This window comes from Phoenix dactylifera, chromosome 2 (assembly GCF_051530095.1).
Source record: "Phoenix dactylifera cultivar Ajwa chromosome 2, Ajwa_hap1_PhDact_Kaust_v1.1, whole genome shotgun sequence".
In the NCBI taxonomy this organism is placed as follows: Eukaryota; Viridiplantae; Streptophyta; class Magnoliopsida; order Arecales; family Arecaceae; genus Phoenix; species Phoenix dactylifera.
Window position 1 is genome coordinate 28,212,690 of NC_143191.1, and position 22,096 is coordinate 28,234,785.

General features: G+C 41.2%; 1 protein-coding gene across 1 annotated transcript; it reads right to left on the minus strand.

The window, feature by feature from the left end:
• Positions 1-6,266: 6,266 nt before the first annotated feature.
• On the minus strand, positions 6,267-19,326 carry LOC103695791 (beta-glucosidase 13-like). The gene is made up of 13 exons (XM_017847026.3): positions 19,029-19,326; positions 18,867-18,936; positions 10,322-10,380; positions 10,131-10,206; positions 9,959-10,036; positions 9,788-9,875; positions 9,007-9,262; positions 8,500-8,615; positions 8,166-8,383; positions 8,043-8,074; positions 7,020-7,122; positions 6,800-6,908; positions 6,267-6,630 (listed from the first exon to the last, which is right to left on the minus strand). The coding sequence occupies exons 1-13, from the start codon at positions 19,203-19,205 to the stop codon at positions 6,459-6,461; spliced, it is 1,554 nt and encodes a 517-aa protein (XP_017702515.2). The 5' UTR covers positions 19,206-19,326; the 3' UTR covers positions 6,267-6,458.
• Positions 19,327-22,096: the final 2,770 nt, after the last annotated feature.

Consider the following 22,096-nt stretch of genomic DNA (forward strand, 5'->3'; position numbering starts at 1 on the left):
CAATTGAGTTGGTTATGATGCATAGGGTTGGCTTAAACAGAACATCAAAACCTCTATCACATAATTGACTTACGCTAAGTAAGTTATGCTTAAGACCATCTAGAAATCGTACATTATCAACAAAGGTTGAAGAGGTGATTTGTACTTTACCTATACCAACAACGATGTGACCTTGGTTATTGTCCCCAAATGTCACAGCACCTCTCCTTTTAGGCTCTAGGGTGAAGAATTGCTCCTTGTCGCCCGTCATGTGTCTTGAGCAGCCACTATCCAAGTACCAACAGTTTTTGTCGACTTTGGCTGCAAGACACTCCTACACAAGGAAATCATACAATTTTAGGTACCCAAGTTTTCTTGGATCCTTCAAGGTTAGTAATGTTGGTTCCTTTTGGAACCCAAATCTTTTTATTTTTTTTTTAACTTCTACTTTCCTATGGTCACACACATTAGCTTTATGTCCTTCTTTTCCACAGCAAAAACAGGTTATATTCTTAGTTTTACTTTCTCCTGCTTTCACAAAAAAGTTTCTAAAGAGCTTTTGCTTATTCTTAGGTTTATACCCTAAACCAGCTCTATTAAACACAGCTCGTTGATTATTAAGTATCATTTCTAATTTTTCAGAACTATATGTAAACTTTTCAACAATAGGTTTGTATCTTTCAAGTTCTTTTGTTAGCTTTTGTTTTTCTGTTTTTAGTATATTTAAGTCTTTTATGAGATTATCTTTTATAGTTTGTTTACCATTTTTAAGTTCGAAAATTTTCTTGGTTAGTTTTTCGTTATCTTTAATTAAGGTATTAGTTTTTTGAATTAACATTTGGTTGTTTGTCTTAAGTTCCAAATTTTTTTTAACGATAAAATCCTTGTCCTTAATTAATTTATCGTATTTATGTAAGTGAGATTGATTAGTTAGTTTTAGTTCTTTATTCTTAAGATTTATTGACTTATATTCATCCATTAGTTCATTAAAAACATCATACAATTCATTAAAGGTAAAATCTAAATGCGTTTCAGATGTTACCTCATTTTCATTCGCCATAAAACAAAAGTTGGCCTTTTCCTCTTGTTCCTCATCTGATGATGATGATGATGAATCGGAGTCCGTCAAAGTGGAGACGAGGACTTTCTTTTTCTTATATTTGCTGCCCTTCTTCAGTAAGGGACAGTCAACTCTGAAATTTTCCGGCTTCTTGCATTCATAGCATCCGATTTCTTCATTTTCCCTTTCCTTATCTTTATCCTTGTTGTAGGAACTTGAGGGACCTCTCCTCTGATGAAAGGACTTCTTCCGGTTGATGAATTTTCTGAACTTTCGCACGAGAAGAGCCTCATCATCGTCTCCCTCATTATCTTCTTCTTCGCTGCTGCTACTGCAAGATGGATCTTTGTTAGAAGAAGTAGATTTGAGGGCTATTACCTTTTCTTATGAGAGGATTCTTCTTCGCTGTGTTGTTTCATCGTGAGGTCATGCGTCATAAGGGATCCAAGAAGCTCCTCAAGTGGCAGCTTGTTCAAGTCCTTGGCTTCTTGGATTTCTGTTACCTTGGCTTCCCATGACCTTGGCAAAGATCGAAGAATTTTCCTGACAAGGTCACTGTTAGCATAGCTTTTGCCAAGACTTTTTAAACCATTGACAATATCAGTAAATCTAGTAAACATGCAAGTGATAGTTTCATTAGAATTCATTTTAAATAGTTCATACTTATGAACTAGCATGTTTATTTTAGATTCCTTGACTTGATTCGTGCCCTCGAGGGTCACCTCAAGTCTGTCCCATATCTCTTTTGCAGAATTGCAAGTAGAGACTCTCTTGAATTCATTGCGGTCTAAGGCACAATAAAGCACATTCATTGCTTTGGCATTTAGTTGTGCCTTCCTTATATCATTGTCATCCCAATCTTTTTCAAGTTTGGGCATAGTAATACCATCTACAAAAATTGAAGGAATGAATGGTCCATTAACTATGGTGCTCCAAATCTCATAATCTTGAGCTTGGATAAATATCCTCATCCTAGCCTTCCAATAGGTGTAGTCGGTTTCATTGAAGAATAGAGGTCTATGGGTGGATTGCCCCTCAATAAGAGAAGATCCAAATGGGGTTGTCATTTTGATCTTTTACTCTTTTGATATAAGAGTTCCTGCTCTGATACCACTTGTTGCCTAAGAAGACAACCCAAGAGGGGGGGGGGGGGGTGAATTGGGTTTTAAGTGATTATTACAAATAAAAAGATAATGAGTAACTATTTAAACCTTATTGCAAGCGGATTAATTAGTTTGCTATATGTAGTGAATGAAGGGGATGGAGGAGACAATGAACCAATCACAAACACAAGAGATTTTATAGTGGTTCGGAGCTAACCCTTACTCCTACGTCCACTCCCCAAGCTTCACTTGGGAGTTCACTATAATCCCTCGGATTACAGCCGGTTGTTTTACAAGCTCACAACCCAACTTGTTGTTTTATGAGATCACAACGAACTCGGTCGGTTTTCACAGGCTCACCGACTAGAACCACCCGATTGTTTTTCCGGGATCACAATCGAACCCTTACACCATTGGTTTTACCCTCGGCTCACCAACCAACCTTAACACCCTTGATTCAATTTCCTGATTGAATCAAGTAAGAGAAATAGTTTGGAAAGAGTACAAGGATAGCTTCTTAAAAAGCAAATATGAACAATATGAATAAAGTAGAGTTAGAAGCCCTCAAATAGATTTTTGAAAGGGGAAGAAGGGGCTTCTCGAACTCTGAGACTCCTCTTTGAGTGTGCTGAAGATTTGCTGTCAGAAGGGGAGCCTTGAATGCGTGGAAAGCGTTTGTAGGATGGAGTTCAATGCACTTCTTCCTTCTTTTTCTTGTATTTTCTCTTGAGAGCCTTTGGTAGGTGGAAATCACTTTTTCTTTGAATGGAATCTCTCTCTTGATGTCTTTTACTGTTCACTCTGGCTATTTAAGCAGTCCACTTTGAAAACTAGCCGTTAGACACCAATTTAGAGCCGTTCTGCACAATCTGCAACTCCTGATAATGTGTCCGTTGGGATCGGAGTCGACTCGCTCGATCTGGAGTCGACTCGGCTATCGCTGGAGACGACTCATGATTTACTGGAGACAACTCGCCCACTGTTCAGGATTTGAATTAAAGTGCTGTCCCGTTCTGGAGTCGACTCGGCCAAACTTGGAGTCGACTCGCCAGTATCCGGAGATGACTCGGCCCTCTGGAGACGACTCGTTTTCAGGATTCCAGAGATCTTTCTTTCAGGTTTACTTCCTCGAGTCGACTCGGATTCTCTTGGAGTCGACTCGCCTCTCAGAGACGGAAAAATCGATCTTCTGTCTTTGGAGTTGAACTGCCTCGAAGTCGACTCGGATCGTCTTGGAGTCGACTCGGCTCTCAGAGCCCAAAAACTGATCTTCTGTCTTTGGAGTTGAACTGCCTCGGAGTTGACTCGGATCGTCTTGGAGTCGACTCGGCTCTCAGAGCCCGAAGTTGGTTCTCTGACTTTTAGTCTTGCTTTCCTCTGAGAGTTGACTCTTGCTTGTTTAGGAGTCGACTCCCCAAGCGTTGGAGTCGACTCGAATTCTTCTAGAGTCGACTCGGTAACAGGGTCCAGAAACCACTTCTCTGTCTTTCTGTCTGTTACTCCTTGGAGTTGACTCGGAACTATCGGGAGTCGACTTGGCAAGCATCGGAGATTCATCTTTCTGTCTTGCTGTCTGTTCTCAGTCGGAGTCGACTCGTAGTGTGCCGGAGTCGACTCGAGCCTGTGCCAGAACATCTGAAACACTTGGAGTCGACTCGTAATCCTCCGAAGTCGACTCGAGTTTCAGCCTTTGACTTAAGCTGATTTCCATATGCACTCAAAAGAAGATTCTCACAAATTTTGCCTGAGATACTGGATTGAATTCATTAGTATAACATAAAATATACTCAATTGCTTTGTGCTTATCAAAATCAAATAGGGTTATGATCAATCACTCCACAGGCTTAACTTCTGGGAGACCGCAAAAGAACTGCCGGTGGTCTGGCGGTGGGTGGTAGAAGTGTTTACAGGGTGACAGATTGTGGGAAGGGCCCGCAGGCAGGGGTTTTCCCTTTGCCTCTAGTGTGAACCGAGAGAGAAAGAGAAGCTAGATTCCGGGCATTGGCAGATAACCTAGCTCGCGGCTTTGGCAGCAGGGGCAAAGTCGACGGCTCTGATACCAAGTTGATGTCGAACCAGGAGGGAGAAATGGCTGCAGTGATGAGAATGTACTATTGGGGTTGCTGTACGTTGTAGCTTTAAGAAGGAAACAGAAGAAGAGGGAGAAGGGAATGAGGAGGAGGAGGAGGAGAGAGAAGAGAAGGAGGAAGAGAGGAGGGGACATGGGAGAAAAATTATAAAACCTTCATTAAGCCCTAATTATGAAAATAGGTCCTTATATATAGGGCCCAAATACACAATTTGCATAAATCCCCTTACACAGAAATAAATCCTAATAAGTCCACAAATAACACAAATAAGCCCTAAAATGCGAATAAACCCAGAAATAAAAATAAAACAAATATGCAAATAAAATGATGGCCTAGCTGATGTCTCCATCAGCCTGTTCAAAAGCTTCATCTAGGGACGACGTGGGAGTAGTAGAGGTGTTCACTTGCTGGCGTGGGAGACGATCTGTTAGCCGACCAGCAGTGGTGGGCTGGGGATTTACTTCCTGATTGAGTGGCAAGAGATCCTCGCTACCAAGTTGGCAGTTAGATTTCTGTTAGAGCCGACGAGTCTCTCGAGCTCCCTGATGAGGACCAAGTATGGGGATCCGGTCTACCTAGCAGTCTTCCGCATTGGTCGGCACAGCTCCTTCATTTGGAGAGAGATTTGCACATGTGCCCCTCTGGTTATTTTGGAAATCACATGAGAGATTGGTGACATTGGAGCTATTGACGTCTTGGGGGATAGATGGGTGTTTGAGGTGCCGTCGTGCAGTTGACCCACTTTGTTTGGCCCCGGATGGCTGGAGGGGCGTAGAGTCTACGATCTATTTGCACTAGGAGAGTGAGGTTGGAACGAGGACCTCGTCCGGTGGGGCCTTTAGGGAGCAGGTGGACAAGCAAGTCTTGTCACTACTGATTCCTGCAGGAGAGGGTGAGGATAGGAGGGTTTGGAGCGAGACTGGCAAGCCAGAAGTGAAAACTAGGGACTTACTTAGGCTGGTTAGGAGGATGTCAGTCTGGCAAACTGAGGGGGCTTGGATCTGAAGGTTGCGCATCCACCCTCGAGTGGCCATGTTTGTTTGGAAGATTATCTGGGGCTACTTAGCCACTAGAAGCATACTGGCTCGGCAAGAGGTAAGCATCCCCCTAGGTTGTGTAGTCTGCCCGTAGGTGGAGGAGTCTATCTCCTATGTTCTCTCGGATGTCCGCAGGAAGCTCAGATCTGGGAGTGCACCTCGGCCTCCTTCAACACGAGTCTAGGGTGGACGTTGACCGAGGATTTTTTGATCTTTCTGGAGGATTCCTCATGGAGGTCCGGCCTTAAGGAGTTGGGGATCAGGGCGGCTTACTTGGCTTTCTACCACTGGCTGGATAGAATGCCCAAATCTTTGAGGATAGCAGAGCGCACCCGAGGGTGGTGGTAGATAGAACTCTCCTTCATGCGGCGAAGGTCATCGACATTACTGTGTCATTGTCCCTTGGGGTGGCTAGAAATATCTAGGTCTCCCATTCTACTCCCGTAGCGTCCAGAACCTTGTTCATCTCCTGGGAGCCCCCACCCTCTAACTTTCTTAAGGTGAACTTCAACAGCAGTGTCGACAAGGGAGGGAGTAGCAGTGGTGTGAGGTTTATCATCAGAGACCATGAGATCAGATTGATAGCGGCCGGGGGTCGGCAGATATTTAATCAATCTGTCGATAGTATCGAGTTCAGAGCCGCATGGAAAGGCACCACCTATGCGAGGCATATTTTGGATACAAATCGTATTCTCTTTGAGGGGGACTCAGCTACGGTGATTGAGTGGATTCAGGGTCGGGGTATGTTGCCGGCGGGTTGTGACTGCTACACGATATATGCAGTCTTTTGGATCAGTACGTCTCCTATCGAGCTACACATGTTTACAAGGAGGCAAACAGTGCTACAGACCGGGTGGCATCGTATACGGCTCATCACTCTAGAGGTTTTTTTTTTTTGAGAACCACGCGTTTGTCCCTTCTCCTTTGCACTATTTCTTTTTTTCTGATTTTATGGGCTACACCTACACTCGTTGTGTGTGAGTCGACATTGTACCAAAAAAAAAAAAGAGATTGGGTTTTATTTCAAAGGCTCCCATGCTCAAATCAGTTTATTGAATCAGCAAACAATGATGTCTTTCAGCAAGGAAAAACTTAACATACACTTTATTGCAGCATCAACGATCTTCTGCACTCCTAATGAGGAAAATGACAGTAAAATGGGATGGAATTTATTTAACCGCAGACAATTCTATGTTCTTTTGAGGAACTTGCGAAACCAGTAGGCAGATTTCTTGGGGTACCTCTTCAAGCCATCTTTGTAGTCCACGTAGTGGATGCCAAACCGAATTGTGTAGCCGGAGTTCCATTCGAAGTCATCCAACAAACTCCACGCAAAGTATCCTCTCACATCTGCCCCTTCCCTGTCAAAATAGACCAAACGTTATTTTTTTGAGGCGTTTGAACACCAACCATTAATTCCAAGCCTATATAAGTTCCCCAAGAATTTTAGCAGTCCTTTGTGCGTCAGGATATGTCAACAGAGCAGATCTTATGAACAAAGAGTACCCAAGTACGGCTCATAGTACTGACCTTATAGCTTTGTTCACGTACAGCAGATGCTTACGGTAGTAGTATATCCTGGTATCATCTTTGAGCGCCTCCTTGAGTGATAACGTTCCATTGTTGGCCTCTGCAACCCCTGTATGTCAAGAGACACGTACTTAGATCAGCTCTCAGTTTCATAATTTCATTACGTGAAGCAGCAAAGAATGCTGATCACCAAAAAAACCCATTGGACGCCCAGTCTTACCATTCTCGGTGATGTAGACGACTGGGTTGTTGTACTTGGTCTTCGTGTACAGCAAGAGATCTCTTATTCCTTTTGGGTAGACGAAGAGCCAACTCAACGCAGTCTGTGATGCACGTCTTGCACGCATTACTAACAGGAGATATAAATAATGTGCATGTTCGTGTGTCATTTATCTCTTACAATATGTATGCCCACTTTCTTTGCAGATTTTGTAGCTTTTATAGGAGCTGGATGTTTTAGCTTATCGCCTAAAACATGCCATATATAAAATTGTACCATATTTTTTATTCTCTTCGATAGTATTTAGTTTTATGAATAATGTTCATATTTAGTCCTACTTGATGCGAAAATATTAGACACCTAGACCTCAGACCAGATCGATCTTCTTGACCTCGGACATAAATCGAGGTGAACAACTTCAGGCCCAGCAGAGGAGACAACTAGCCAAGGAAAACAATCAACGCGTGTCGATAAGGACTGACAGTCTTAACAACCGATAACCTTATCCGCCCACAGTCGTGGCAGCACCACGCTCTGCATCAGACCTGCGCTACACGCTGCCTACACGGGCTAACTTCTACATCGCGGTCATATTACCGGCCATTACCTAGCCATCAGTGCAAGCCATGTCAGCCCAGATAACAACAAATCCGACCCTCCTATATAAAGAGGCAGTCCAGGGGACTTCATGTACACATACAATATTACTCACAGAGTCACCCTCTGCTGAAACCCTATCGCGTCTATATTGTTGCCTCATTATTCTGACTTAGGCATCGGAGGGTCTCTGCTGGAAACTCTCCGGCAAATAGATTTCTTGCAAGCTACCAACAGAGGAGACCAGCACCCGACACGTCAACCAGCCTAGTCGAATCACCTCTGGCCGACCTCAGGATCGACCGAGCTGCGTTCCGACTTTAGTCCAGATTCGGCCTCAACACTACCAAAGCTACATCCCTATGTTTACTCAAGCTTACTAAATCGAATTTTGAAGAGAGAGTTGTGCATTGTGAAGGCAATTACCGCTGCACCAATGGGGACTCCATCACGTACTCCTGTTGAAAAGGACAAAAAAGTGAGAGAAAAAAGATTGTTGGATATTAGGGAAATAGCATAATTTAAAACTTTGGTTTAGTAGGGGCTCACCGGTCGTGTTAGTGTAGGAATCCGCATCGTAATTTTTGGTTGCACTATTAGATATGGGAGTGCTATATACATAGCTTGCTGTATAGTAATTAAGTCCTATAAAGTCGAATGACCCTTTAACCAATTCTGATTGCTCTTTAGAAAAATTGGGTAACCGGTCTCCAACAAGCACCCTCATGTTGAAAGGGTAATCACCTTGAGTTAAGGGTTCCATGAACCTATACAAGTCAAAAGAGATATAGTCTTAGTATAATGATCAACTTCAATTATCTTGGTTTAAAATCTTTAAAACATTTTGAGAGCTCTAGGAGGACTTGGTTCGCCAATAACTTACCATCCATATGCGAAATCTAGAGCTCGTTCCGCTGCATCATAATTAGTCTTGGTATTAAATATTGGCACAAACCATTTAGTAGTCAGGGTTATACCTATTTTGCCCATCTGAGGCCCCTGCATGGTTAATGTAACAAGGTTAGGTCTTATAATCAAAGTTGCACTGTTTGATAATTGTGTTTTCTTTTTCTTTTTCTCTTTTTGAGGAAAAAAATTGTGATAGTTGAACCCTCTCTAGGACAAAATAAAAAAGATGGGGGTACGAAAGGTAAGGGCCAACATTGGTCTTAACTAGGTGGCTACTTACGTGGCCAATTATATAGAAACTACACTATGCGACACTACTTCTGCTCTCTCTCTTTTGTCCAGCTTATGAATTTTATGTATTCTGACTTTTCATGGATGTGTGTATATATATATACATATATATATATAAAAGGAAAGTATAATATCCTTTTTATCATAAAAAAAGAAATAAAAAAAGAATGGCATGGACCAATCTCTTCACCTGGTACTTGTTTTTGTATAACTTCACTGTAGCAGCATGGGCAAGGAGCATGTTATGTCCCACAATATAAGGTTCCCTGCCTGAGTCCCCTGTGGGGCAATTGCCAACGATCCCAGGAGTACAACGCCCTGGTGCAAATGTGCCGGACGCGTAGCCCATAGCCGAGAAAATAAGTGGCTCGTTGAAGGTGATCCAGTGCTTGACACGGTCTCCAAACTCCCTGAAGCAAACCTCGGCGTAGTCAACGTAGTCGTTTCTGTAGAAAAGAGCATTAGTGCGCACCATAAATTTAGGCTATATATCAGCCATGACCACATTTTAATCAAAAGCGCTGTCAATTCGAGCTGAAGTTGGTGATAGTTAGGGCCCATAAAATTTTGTAGGCCTATCAAAAGGTGCAAGACTCCTGGAGAGATTGAAATCTTGGGGTGGTATAGACCTTGATCAAATTTAGGCCAAAATATGTGGCACAGTACTACTGCTTCTGTGAAGCAAAACATTTATATCAATCCGAGAGAACTAATGATTTTTTTTTGTTTGTGATGGTTTGCAAATTTTGTAGCATTTACAGATGGCTGCAGTGCAACACTAGGGAGAAAAAGCTTAGGTTAAAGACTTGACAGAAAAGCTCAGGTACTTGGCACCCCTCTCTACTTAGAAGTGTAAGGTTTAATTAAATCTTGATGGGTTTTAATATCTTTATTTTAAAAAATAATAATGAAAAAGACATGAAGATAAAAGCCTTGCTGTCGAAAGAAGGTTGGTGGTATGTGAAAATCACATGATATTAGAACTTAAGAAACCGCCATCTTGGTCTTCTAGGCTTTGAGGCAAGTCCCAATGGAAGATAGTCACAAAGGGCTTCAAGCCTGCCAATTTAGAACTTTTGATCAGAGAAGGGGAGCATGGAAACAATAACAAAAACTAGAAATAACGTTGATGAGACTATGACCATTGGATATAAGCTCGTTGATGAGGTTGTTGTAATACTTGACACCCTCATTATTAACTCCCCCGCTTAGGCTTCCATCTATCGTAAGATAAAAATGAACAATTAAAACATGATAAGAGAAGAATTTATGAGGAATATAATCTTGTTACATTTGAAAAGTAGGCATTATTACTTGGTAGGATTCTTGGCCAAGAGATACAGAACCTGTAGGCATCTAGTCCCAGCTCCTTCACTATTTTTACATCTTCCTGTAACACAAATCAATCAATAACCAAAAGATAACAACGAAGAAGAAAGACATACACGCGTTAAAAAAGCGTTCTAAAAATGATTAAAAGCAGAGAACCGAAGGCCACAAGTTACCTTATAACGATGGTAAGAGTCCAGTGCTACATCCCCATTACTTTTATCAGCAATCTTATCTGGCCAACAAACTCAAACTTTGTAACTGGCTGACAAGTACGATTCATAATAATTGCAGTTTTTTCTTCTGAGAGATATAAACTCTACGTACTTAAAATTATTTATTTTAATATTTAGGAAATTCAATATTTGATTATTCTTTTCTTCTGTTTCTTTCCTAGCACCTCACTATTAGCTCATCCACCATGTATTCGCCCAGCACGGTTACAACGTTTCAAACTGAAACGTTTCAACAGTTACAACGGATTCTGGTGCTGTAACTGTTAGTTCACCAGAATCCGTTGGGAAATACCTCACTGTCCTAAGCTCTATATAAACTCATGTAACTCAATGATTCTGGGGTGGAACGCGATACAGAAATGATTACTATCATTCTCCCTTGAGTCTTCTCTATTCAACCTTCTTCATGGTATCAGAGCTCAAGATCCTGTGAGCTCTCTCTATTATTCCCATATCAGTATGAAAGACATCTAACAACGGATGTCAGAGAAATCAATCGACCTTGAAGTTCATCTACCCATGATCTCTCCCGGATCTGTGCATGCCACAGGAGCTGCTGAAGACTTCCAATCTCAGGATGGTCAAGTTATCCCTCCAAAGCTCAAATTCTTGCTTAATCAGATACGATCCTTAGTACCAAATCAGCTCACCTCCGACAACTACCTCACATGGAGATCTCAAGTCATCAGGATCTTCAAAGCCAGTGGTTACTACGGCTTCCTCGATGGCTCATCTACACCCACCAGAACATCTGGTACCTTAGAGTCAACAGTATCCGAAACATGGTTCTTCACGGATCAATTTCTTGCCACAGCACTGAACTCCATCATTTCCTCCTCTGTTCTCCCATATGTAATTAATCTAGAGCATTGCTATCAAATCTGGGCAGCCTTGGATTGCAGATTAAACTCTGCTACTAGAACCCACATCATCCAGCTCAAAAATGAGCTGCATAATATCAAGAAAAGAGATCTATCAATGTCTCAATATCTTGACGAAATTAGATCCAAAGTTGATGCATTAACTGCTGCAGGATCACAGATTGACTCAGAGGATGCTGTCCTCTATGTTCTCAATGGGTTGCCATCTGCGTATGACTCCTTTGCAACTGCTATTCGGACTCGATCTTCCTCAATCTCCCTGGATGAACTCTATGCACTTCTCTGTAGTGAAGAGATTATCATATCCACGAGGGACAGAGATCAACCATCTCCAGATTCCACGTTTGCTCTAACTGCTGTTCAAGGACAAACACACCAACCAGACACTCTTCCAAGGACGCTGCACTGAGGGACTGTATCCGATCCCATTCACCTTTGCTCAGCAGTCTTCTCAGCCTTCAGTTCCACCCAAAGCACTTCTATCCACCACTTCTTCCATCAATCTATGGCATTCTCGTCTGGGTCACCCGGCTGACTCTGTCATCTCTCATATTGCCAAACACTCCGCCGTTCAACGCTCCAGGAATCCCGCTGCCGTGTGTCCCACCTGCTGTATGGCCAAGAGTCACAAACTCTCGTTTCACTCCGTCGGCATTCTCTCTAAACATCCTTTGGACCTTATTCACTCGGATGTATCCTCTTCTCTTACACCAACCTCTGTCACATCCTCACCCTCTCTTCCTGGTTCTATTCCTTCAAAACAGCCTGCTTCAACACACCACATGGTTACAAGATCTCAAACAGGCTCTCTTAAACCCAAACAGATATTCTCCTTGCTCAGTCACTCCACTGATTCAGAACCTACGAGCTTCACTTTGGCTCATACCAATCCTCAGTGGCGCTCAGCTATGTCCGAGGAGTTCAATGCTCTTCTTGAGCAGGGGACTTGGGAACTGGTTCCTAGGCCTTCGAATCAACAAGTTCTGGGCTGCAAATGGACATTTAAAATCAAACGTCACTCCGATGGTTCCATTGCTCGCTATAAAGCTAGGCTTGTTGCTCAAGGTTTTCATCAGCAGTATGGCATTGATTATTTTGAAACATTTAGTCCAGTGGCCAAGTTCCAAACTATTCGAGTTCTCATTGCACTGGCAACTACACTCTCCTGGCCCATTCGACAAATTGATGTGTCTAATGCCTTTTTACATGGGAAACTAGATGAGACTGTATTCATGGAACAACCAAAAGGATTTCTTGATCCTCTTTACAGTAATCATGTTTGCAAATTGAAGAAAGCTCTTTACGGGCTCAAACAAGCTCCCAGGCAGTGGTTTGCCACCTTCACATCCTTCCTGATTCAGCTTGGGTTCACAATCAGCACAGCTGATCCTTCGCTTCTCTTATTGCATCAGGATTCCATCTCTGTCTATGTCCTCGTATATGTCGATGATATTCTTATAACAGGAAACAGCAGCACTGCAATTACCAAGCTTCTTCTTCAACTAAGCAATCAATTCAAGATTAAAGATCTTGGAGTTCTGTCCTACTTCCTGGGGATTCAAACTCTCTACTCGGATGCTGGAGTTGCTCTCAATCAATCCAAGTATGCTCAGTCTCTTCTGCAGAAGGCTGGTCTATCCGACTGCAAACCTGTGTCTACTCCTTTATCAACCAAGCAACATTCTTCGGTGGTCTCTGCCCCATTTTCTAACCCAGAGCTCTTCCGTAGCTTGGCCGGTTCACTTCAATATCTCACTATCACTAGGCCAGATATTACCTTTGCCGTCAACTACATCTGCCAGTTCATGCATTGCCCTCTTGAGGTTCATTATCAAATGCTCAAACGGATCCTCCGTTATATCAAGGGGTCAATAGATCACTCCCTTCATTACACGCCCGGCTCTTTCGATCTCTCTGCATTCAGCGACTCTGATTGGGCAGGGGACTCCTCTGATCGGCGGTCCACCACTGGTTATTGCATATTTCTTGGTTCAAATCTCATCTCATGGATCGCTAAGAAACAACCCACTGTTGCACGGTCTTCTACTGAAGCTGAATACCGGGCTTTGGCAATCACCACATCCGAAATCATCTGGCTCCGACGTCTTCTTCATGAGCTGCAACATCCGGCCACTACATCCACAGAACTGTTTTGTGACAATGTCTCCGCCTTATCTCTAGCTACGAATCCCGTCTTCCATGCTCGCACGAAGCATATTGAGGTTGACTACCACTTTGTGAGGGAAAAAGTTCAGTCCAAGGAAATTCGTCTTGCTCATATCTCCACTGAGGATCAACCGGCAGACATACTTACCAAAGCTCTTCCTGTTCAGAGGCATCTCCGCCTCTGTACCAAGCTTCGAGTTCTACCTCCGAACTCAGCTTGAGGGGGGATATTAGCTCATCCACCATGTATTCGCCCAGCACGGTTACAACGTTTCAAACTGAAACGTTTCAACAGTTACAACGGATTCTGGTGCTGTAACTGTTAGTTCACCAGAATCCGTTGGGAAATACCTCACTGTCCTAAGCTCTATATAAACTCATGTAACTCAATGATTCTGGGGTGGAACGCGATACAGAAATGATTACTATCATTCTCCCTTGAGTCTTCTCTATTCAACCTTCTTCACTCACTACTAGTCTACTCTAATGTAATATGGCATACATCTAATCCACCTATCATGGCTCATGGGGCGACATATGGTGCACATTATGAAAAAATTTGAATTCGAAAAAAATTGAATTCTTGATGGAGATCTAAATGAGGAAGGAGGTTATGATAGATTTGAATTTTTGCTGGGATCTAAGCAAGGAAGAAGATTATGGCAATCTCTTAATGTCCATCTCGAAATTGCAATGGATCCATACTCCCTCCTCCATATAAATAGGGCTAAGGGGCAAGGTAGAAACAGCCAGAGGCTCTCAAGCTCTAATGTCAGGAGGCTTTCCAGGAAGTGGATCATAAGCTCTCATGGTGACAAGTACTTATAGTGACGAGCTCCCAAGAAGAGGCTCTTAAGCTCTCATAGTGAGAGGCACCCAAAGAAAGACTCTTTAAGTTTTCATGACGAGAGGCTCCCATGGAGAGGCTTCTTTGCGCTTGACTCCTCTTCCACTTAACTGCCCCCGAGCATCACCTTCCCTTTGTATGAGATGCACATACTTGGAGACTAGGACGCGAGTTCCTAGAGGCCGTCATTCCATGCCACCTGAGTCACGGGCACTGTGCATGTAGGACGCACGACGTCCTTGGTGACTAGAATGTGAGTCACTGGAGGCCTCCCTTCCGTGCACCTAGAGATATGAGCGTCTTGCGCACGGAACACGGAACACGTGATCGCTGACTAGAAGGCCGACCCGAACCAGGCCGAACTCTCCAGGTCGAGCATTCCAAGCCAAGCACTCCAAGCCGAGCCCTCCAGGCCAAGCATCCCATGCCGAGCCCCCAGGCCAAGCATCCCAAGCCAAGCAATTTAAGTCAAGCACTCTAGGTCCAGCAATTTAGGCCGAGCTCCCAATGGCCAACCCTTCGATGGCTAAGCTCCTGATGATCGAGTCTCCGATGGCCGAGCTGCCAAAGACTAAGGCCAAGCTCCCAGGATGAGCATTCCAGGCCGAGTACTCCAGGCCGAGCATTCCAAGCCGAGCACTCCAAACTAAGCAATCTAGGCTGAGATTTTGATGGTCGAGCCTTCAATGGCCGAGCTTTCGATGGCCGAGCTTTTGATGGCCGAGCCTTCAATAACCGATCTCTTAATGGTCGAGCTTCCGATGGCTAATCTCCCAAAAGCCAAGGCTGAGCACACCAGGCTAAGCACTCTACGCGAGTCCTTAGAGGCCGCCCTCTCATGCAACGCAAGACACAAAGCCTATACGGGAAGCGAGACCGCCGACCAGAAGGCAAATTAGAATCAAGCCAAGCAATCCAGGCTGAGCAATATAGTTCAAGCACTTCAAGCTGAGCACTCCAGGCTAAGTAATTCAAACTGAGCAATCCAAATCGAGCACTCAAGGCCGAGCAATTCAAGCCCATCAATCCAAGCTAAGCAATCTAGACGAAGTACTTCAGGTCGAGCAATCCTGACCGAACACTTCAGGACAATCAATCTAGGTTGAGCTTTCGATGACCAAACTGAGTCTTCGATGGTCGAGCTCCCAAAGGCCGCATCCAAGCTCCCACGCCAAGCACTTCAAGCCAAGCACTCTAGGCCATGCATTCTAGGTCGAGCTTTCCAAGCCAAGCACTCTAGGCTGAGCAATCTAGGCGGAGCCTCTGACGGCTGAGCTCCTGACGACCGAGCCTCCGATAGCCAAGCTCCAGATGGTCAAGCCTCCGATGGATGAGCTCCTGATGGCTGAGCCTCCAATAGCCGAGCTCCTGATGGCTGAGCCTCCGACGGCCGAGCTTTGGCCGAGTCGCTGATGGTCGTGCTCCCAAAATCCAAGGTTGAGCTTTCAAGCCGAGCACTTTGGACCGAGCACTCCAAACGAGGCAATGAAAGCTTAATGATCTAGAGAGATCACTGTACTCTGATCCTTTTCATTATATCTTCTCTTGCTATTTCTCACTGTTATTCCAAAGCCTTGATGGACTTAAGCATCGAAGGAGGTCCTACAGGAGCCACATCGGTGGATCTTTTTCTTCTCTTTGTATACAAATCCGTAACTCTTCACGACAGATAGGCGTTCCATCTTCCACCACCATGAATTGATCATCAAATCATGAGATCGGGCAAGATTTGGGCATCAATACCTACAGTAACCAGTTATCTACTTCCTAGATAGTAAATCCCGTGGCTACTATCATCATCAGAATTATCCTCCTTGCCACCGCCGTCGTGGTCCTCGATATTTTTTATTCTTTCTTTAACATTTTTTTTTTTGAACCATTGATCGAGCACCAATAGACATGCCATGCAAATGGTAGGAAATTGCACATGTCAAAACTTGTAGAACACTACACAGGGGATCAAATTGCTGGGTAAAAGTGGGCAACTATCTAGGTTACACCATATTTGCCTAATCTTCATATTTTTCTCTGCAAATCCGATAATTTCAAATATCTATACTTTGTTATGGGATGTGGAGTAATTCAACTATCCCCCGAACCAAACTAGGCACGGTTTGGGCTTTCAGGGAGTATATTTTAGATGAATGCATTATTTTTTGGATATAGGATTTTCCTGCTCTTTTGATAGATTTCTGAAGATATTAATATCATATCATTGCTCTTTTTAACTTTTTCTTTGGTTGCCAATTAATAAGAAAGGACTAAAAAAAACAGAAAACCTATAGATAAAATTTATGTTATATAACATGTCCTGCTTGGAGAAGTATAAGCTAGTCACGGGTGACTAATTTTGCTCTTCCCAATTATATATCACCTTCCACGCAGTGCTATGACTGAGGCCCTGTTTGGGGGAGCTTTTGGAGGGCCAAAAAGCACTTGCTGGCCCTCCAAAAGTACTTTTAGATAAAAAATGGTATTTGGTAAAATTTTCGGAAAGCTATTTCAGCTTTTGCGGGAAGCTGAAAACAGCTTTTGGGGAGAAGCTCCAATTTGGAGCTTTCCAAAAACGCTGTTTTCAGCTTTGTCAGTAAGCTGTTTTTTGGACCAAAATACCCCCATTTAAATCATCCTTTTCCCCCCAAAACCATCGTCTCGCCTCTTCCTCTCTCACCCATCCTCTCCCTCTCCCTCTCTATCTTCTTCTTCCTCTCAACGCCTCCGCCTCTGTTCCTTCTTCCTCTTCTTTTTTTTATTTTTTTATTTTGGGAGCTCGTGGTTGCCCATGGTGGCAGCCACCATGCTGACCACCACCCATGGCCGGCGACCCCTCTATATTTCCATGAAATAAAATAATAAATAAATAAATAAATAAATAAAATAATGAGTGAGTGGCAAATAATCTGACCTGAATAAATAAATAAAAATAAATATTAGTAATTATTTAACCAATTTTATCACCTAGCTAGAAAATTTGTTAGAGAGATAAATGGTCATTAGAAGGATGAAAAATTAATTTACACTAATAATTATAATATTTTATATATTTATTATTATATTATACTATAAATATAATATTATATTACATTATATCATAATATATTGATATGTTATATTAAATAATTTAATATTATATTAAATTATTATTCTATAATACATAATGTTATAGTACTATATTATAATAATATTATATTACATTATATTAATATTATACTATATCATATATTTATGTATTAATACATATTATATTTTGTTATGCTCTGTTATATAATACTGGTAATATCCTTTATGGTCATTTTGTCACATAAAAGTACTTTCTCAATTTGTTCACCAAACACATGTTAAAGTGTCACAGCACTTTAGAAATGTAGTTACCAAACAGCAAACAGTTTTTTATAAACGCTCTGCTTCAAACAGCTCTACTTTCAACAGCTCTACTTCTAAAAGCTCTACTACTAACAGCTTCCCTAAACAGGGCCTGAGTGGACTTTGGCTTTAGTATCAGCCGATGTGGAAAAGTTTAATTGCTATGTTGGGCAGGTGGACCCACTTTGCACCTTGCACAAATTTTTAAATACAAGGTAGGATCAGTTCATCGCTCGATGCTTTCCTTAATAAAACCTAAAATAAAAAACCTTTACGATCCCAATCAGCATCTTGGGTGAGGGAAATGATTCAGATTTATTTCTTTTTAAAGAAGTAAGAGAAAAATCTGTTCATACTATGACCATCTAGGTTCAAATAGAAATATCTACAATTATATTATTACAGACTAGAATCTAGAACTTTGATAGCTAAATACTGAGGTGTGATGTTGAGACAAATCCCATTTTACCATGTATTGTAATGCACTATATTTGCAATTGATGTTTATATTACACTCTCAATCCAATTGATTTTGTGGATCAATGCTTTGGATAAGAGACAACAATTGTATTCCACAGCACGGGCCAGTAATAAATTGGCAATCGCGATATATTATAATCTGAATTGATTTGTTGAATTAAAGTGTTAGCTTTTTTTTTAAAATTCATTTCACCGTAAAATGGCACGCTATGTAGAGTAGAACGACCATGTCGATCCAAGATCTAGAAAAAAAAAAGAAAAAGAAAAAGAGAGCCAAACAAACACCAAATGAAAAACAAAAAACAACAAAAAAAACAAACACCAAATAAAAAACAAGAAAAATATTTAAAATAATTAGAAGAAAAAATATTTTATTAAAAAAATGAGCCATAAAAAAAGGGCTGACTCTCTCTCCGTCTCTCACTTTTCTTATGCCACTTCAAAGGAAATAGCAATGGTCCCTTTAAATATAGCATGGGTGAATGTTTGATTCTTACTCGATAACTATTCTTAAAAAAAAAAAAAATAGAATAAAATTAAAAATAAAATTTTAAAATTATTAAAATTAATAACCAACTAAATAAAAAATCTAATAGATTTAGTATTTGGCAAATCAATCCCAAAATGGTCCATCCCAACGCAGAACATGAGGATTGGACACGTAGGGTGTCCAGTTGAATCCCATGTCCAAAATGGAGCAGCACCGCAAAACGATTGAGAGAAAGAGACAAATTAAAGAGAAAGGGACCTGGGTGCTTGTGTGTGAAGGTATCCCAAATGCTCGGCCCCCTGCCACCTTCCTTCACAGCGCCTTCATACTGCGAACATGCATGAGGAGCCAAAATAAATTAATGGCCAGTCTTGCCGAGAAATCCAGATAGTTTTAGAAAGCTAAGACCGAGAGCTAAACCTGGTAAGCCGAGGAGGCGGCGCCGAAGATGAATTCGTCAGGGAAGGCGGCCCTACTGAACTCAGCGCCGCTCTCCCGTGCCAGGGCCCCTTCCTGACGTGACCCGGACATTGCCACGAGGAACAACGCGAGGAGGAGGAGGGAAGGAGGAGGAGGAGGAGGAGGAGGAAGAGCCATTTACCCAGAGCTAGGAGTTGAGCAGAAGTCGGACAAGGCTTCGGCCAAGATTTAAGGTCTGGGGGCCGCCCCGTGGCGGTGGGGGAATAAACGAGTTGGCTACAGGGTTTGAACAGGGAATAAACATGATGGCCGGTAATAGTGCACGGCGGTGGAGGAAGAATGTTTAATAAAACGACGAATTGTGAAGGCAAAATATGAATTCTGAGGGACTTACTATCTTTTGTATTTTACATTAAAAAAAAACTATCTTTTGTATTAAACTAAAATAATTTAAACTTGAAACGACAAATACTGTAGCCCGGGCTATGACAACTCGGTTACCGACAAAAGCTTTACAGCTAATCTTGTTAGTACTAGGCAAGTGGCATGAAAAGATACAGTACAAGAAATTATAGGTTCATGATAAGATTTTAGTATATTTTTCATAAATTTTCAGATATAATACTTTACCCATATTTATGATAATCATTTTTCATATAAAATCCAAGATATTATCATAGCAATATTTTTAAAAAATTATTGAGAAATAATATTTTGCCCCATATTTATAATAGATTACTGAGATCAATCATAGATACCCGATGATGAAGATGTATATGGTTACTGAAAATGCTAACTAGTAGTATGCACTAAATGCCGGTTCAGTTTCAACCCAAATAAAGGTATGCAAAATTGATTTAACTGTCTCGATGACATGATCAGAACAAATTTTATATTAAAAATATATTAAAAGTTATAAATATTTAAATAAAACATTATATATATATATATATATATATATGATCTTATTGTTACTCTTTAGTTGTTGTATAAATAGAATAATCTATATTTTAAAAAATTTGTGAAAAAATTATATACAAAAATAGGAATATATTAAAATTATTGATATTTTTAGAGTAAATTACAAAAAATGTCCTTGAGATTAAGGATAAATTATATTTACACCTAATAGTGCAAAAAAATCTATACTTACCTCCTAAAGTTTATTTTTATCCAATACTTTAACCCATTACTTAATAAAATATTAGTCAAACTGTTGGCTTTTAATAAGATTCAAATGCTATGCCAGTAAAATTTTTAAAATGACCAAAATAACCCTATACGACATGACAACCACTTAGGGACATAAGAAATATATGAATAAATTATAGAAACTCTTATGAGGTTTATGTTTATTATACTTACATTTAATATTTTGCAAAATCTACACGTACACTAAATAAAATTGACAATGTTAATAAATCGTTTATTTATTGTAAAAAGTCAAAATTATGCCTATAAGAAAATAAGGCTCCTCTTTTACTTTTCCGACTCTCCATTCTCTTCGATGTCTTTCATCTTCAGGAGTCTTTTTCTCTTCAAGATTGAACATCTAGGGTTTTCTTCTTACTTTACTATCCCACCACAAGCATCCCTTTCCGACGAACAACTGATGATAAGCTTATAATTGGTTGATCAAAGAAAATTAGCATATTCCAGAGTAGCTTATGTTCGGATGAGCATTTATCTTTCTGAAAAATTTTTATGAAATACTTATTATATCCTTAATAAAGGAAAAGACTATCCATAGCTTTTGATAGCTTAAAAATACTTTTCGAAAAAAAAGATCCCAATTTTCAATCAGTGGAAAGTAGCTTTTTATGTCTTCCATGAATTTTTCTCTCCTATGAAATAGCATTATGATATTAAAACATTTTATTATAGTGTTAAAATATATTTTATGCTAGGAATATTGTATATGATATATTTCTTGTCATATTGCAGTATTTATATAATATAGTAACATTAATTTCAAAGATCTAAAAGGGTGAAATGCGTATAAGTTGGACATGGGATTGGTGTGCTCTCAACTTGGAAATTTTATTTGAGGGGTATAAGATCCCATTTTAGTCTTATGCTCCAACAAAATACTACATAAATCTCTTAGTTCGGTAGATAAGACTCGGTTTTACATAATTCCCATAAGAGCAAGTTAGGCTTGAGAGAACGATTGCCGATGATTTCATCCTTGTTTAAGGACCGAACTCAAAAAATATAGACGTCGACATGGCATTACAGCTAAGTGATAAGACCTGTCTAATCCTTGCAACGACAAGACAGCTTCATGTCTTCCAATAAAAGAACATTAAAATACCGGAGCCCAATGTATGGAATAATAATTTCTACTTTCACCAGGTTGCAAGGCGGATTGTTGCTAGATATTCCAGTCCTCCTCAGGGGCAACTATTCATTCTTTAATCCAGTCCTATTCTTGCTGGAAGACAACTACCTTATGGATGAACTCTCCAAATCCACCAACTTGGTGGCGAGCTTGCCGGACCACTGCCGTCCCATTCTTTAGTGAGCTGAAGCACAGCCATCTTATCCACTGAACTAGCATCAAGCTATTGCTTCGGGTCGGAAGAAAGACGATGTACAGGATACGAGATCCTCGTAGTAGGCTGGACCAAAATCCAGCCAAGAGAGGACAGCCTTTAGAAGCAACAGGTTGGGACACCAAGAGAACGCTTCGCGCTTTCTTATCTTCTTCTTGTAGGAGTAGCACAAAAAGAGGGAAATGCATTATTGACCCCATGAGAAACCACTAACACCTTCCTCGTTGGGGCTCCGCGCATTGGGAAAAGGCTTCCGCGACGGGAAACATCTCAGATTCGAAGAGGGGAAGGGCCATTTCGCCTATTTCGACATAATCCGATTCGACGGATGCTAGTTCTTGACCCACAATTAGCATATGGTTACTTGTACAAGTAGGTTTAAAACACCTTGACATTACATATCCATTGAGAAGGAAATAAATTGTGATAGGAGCTCCTCAAACTTTTACACACCTAAACTTCTAAACTCGGTCTGGATTGAGGTTAAGTTTGAATTAGATCCATTCCTTCCAC

Bases quoted from the DNA above. Each gene is read 5' to 3' on its own strand.
- LOC103695791 (XM_017847026.3), bottom strand. From the start codon at position 19,205: ATGGCTCTTCCTCCTCCTCCTCCTCCTCCTCCTTCCCTCCTCCTCCTC. The intron at 8,616-9,006 runs GTGAAGAGATTG...TTAACCATGCAG, and splicing joins TATACAAAAACAAGTACCAG to GGGCCTCAGATGGGCAAAAT. The intron at 6,909-7,019 runs GTAAGACTGGGC...CTTGACATACAG, and splicing joins CGTCTACATCACCGAGAATG to GGGTTGCAGAGGCCAACAAT.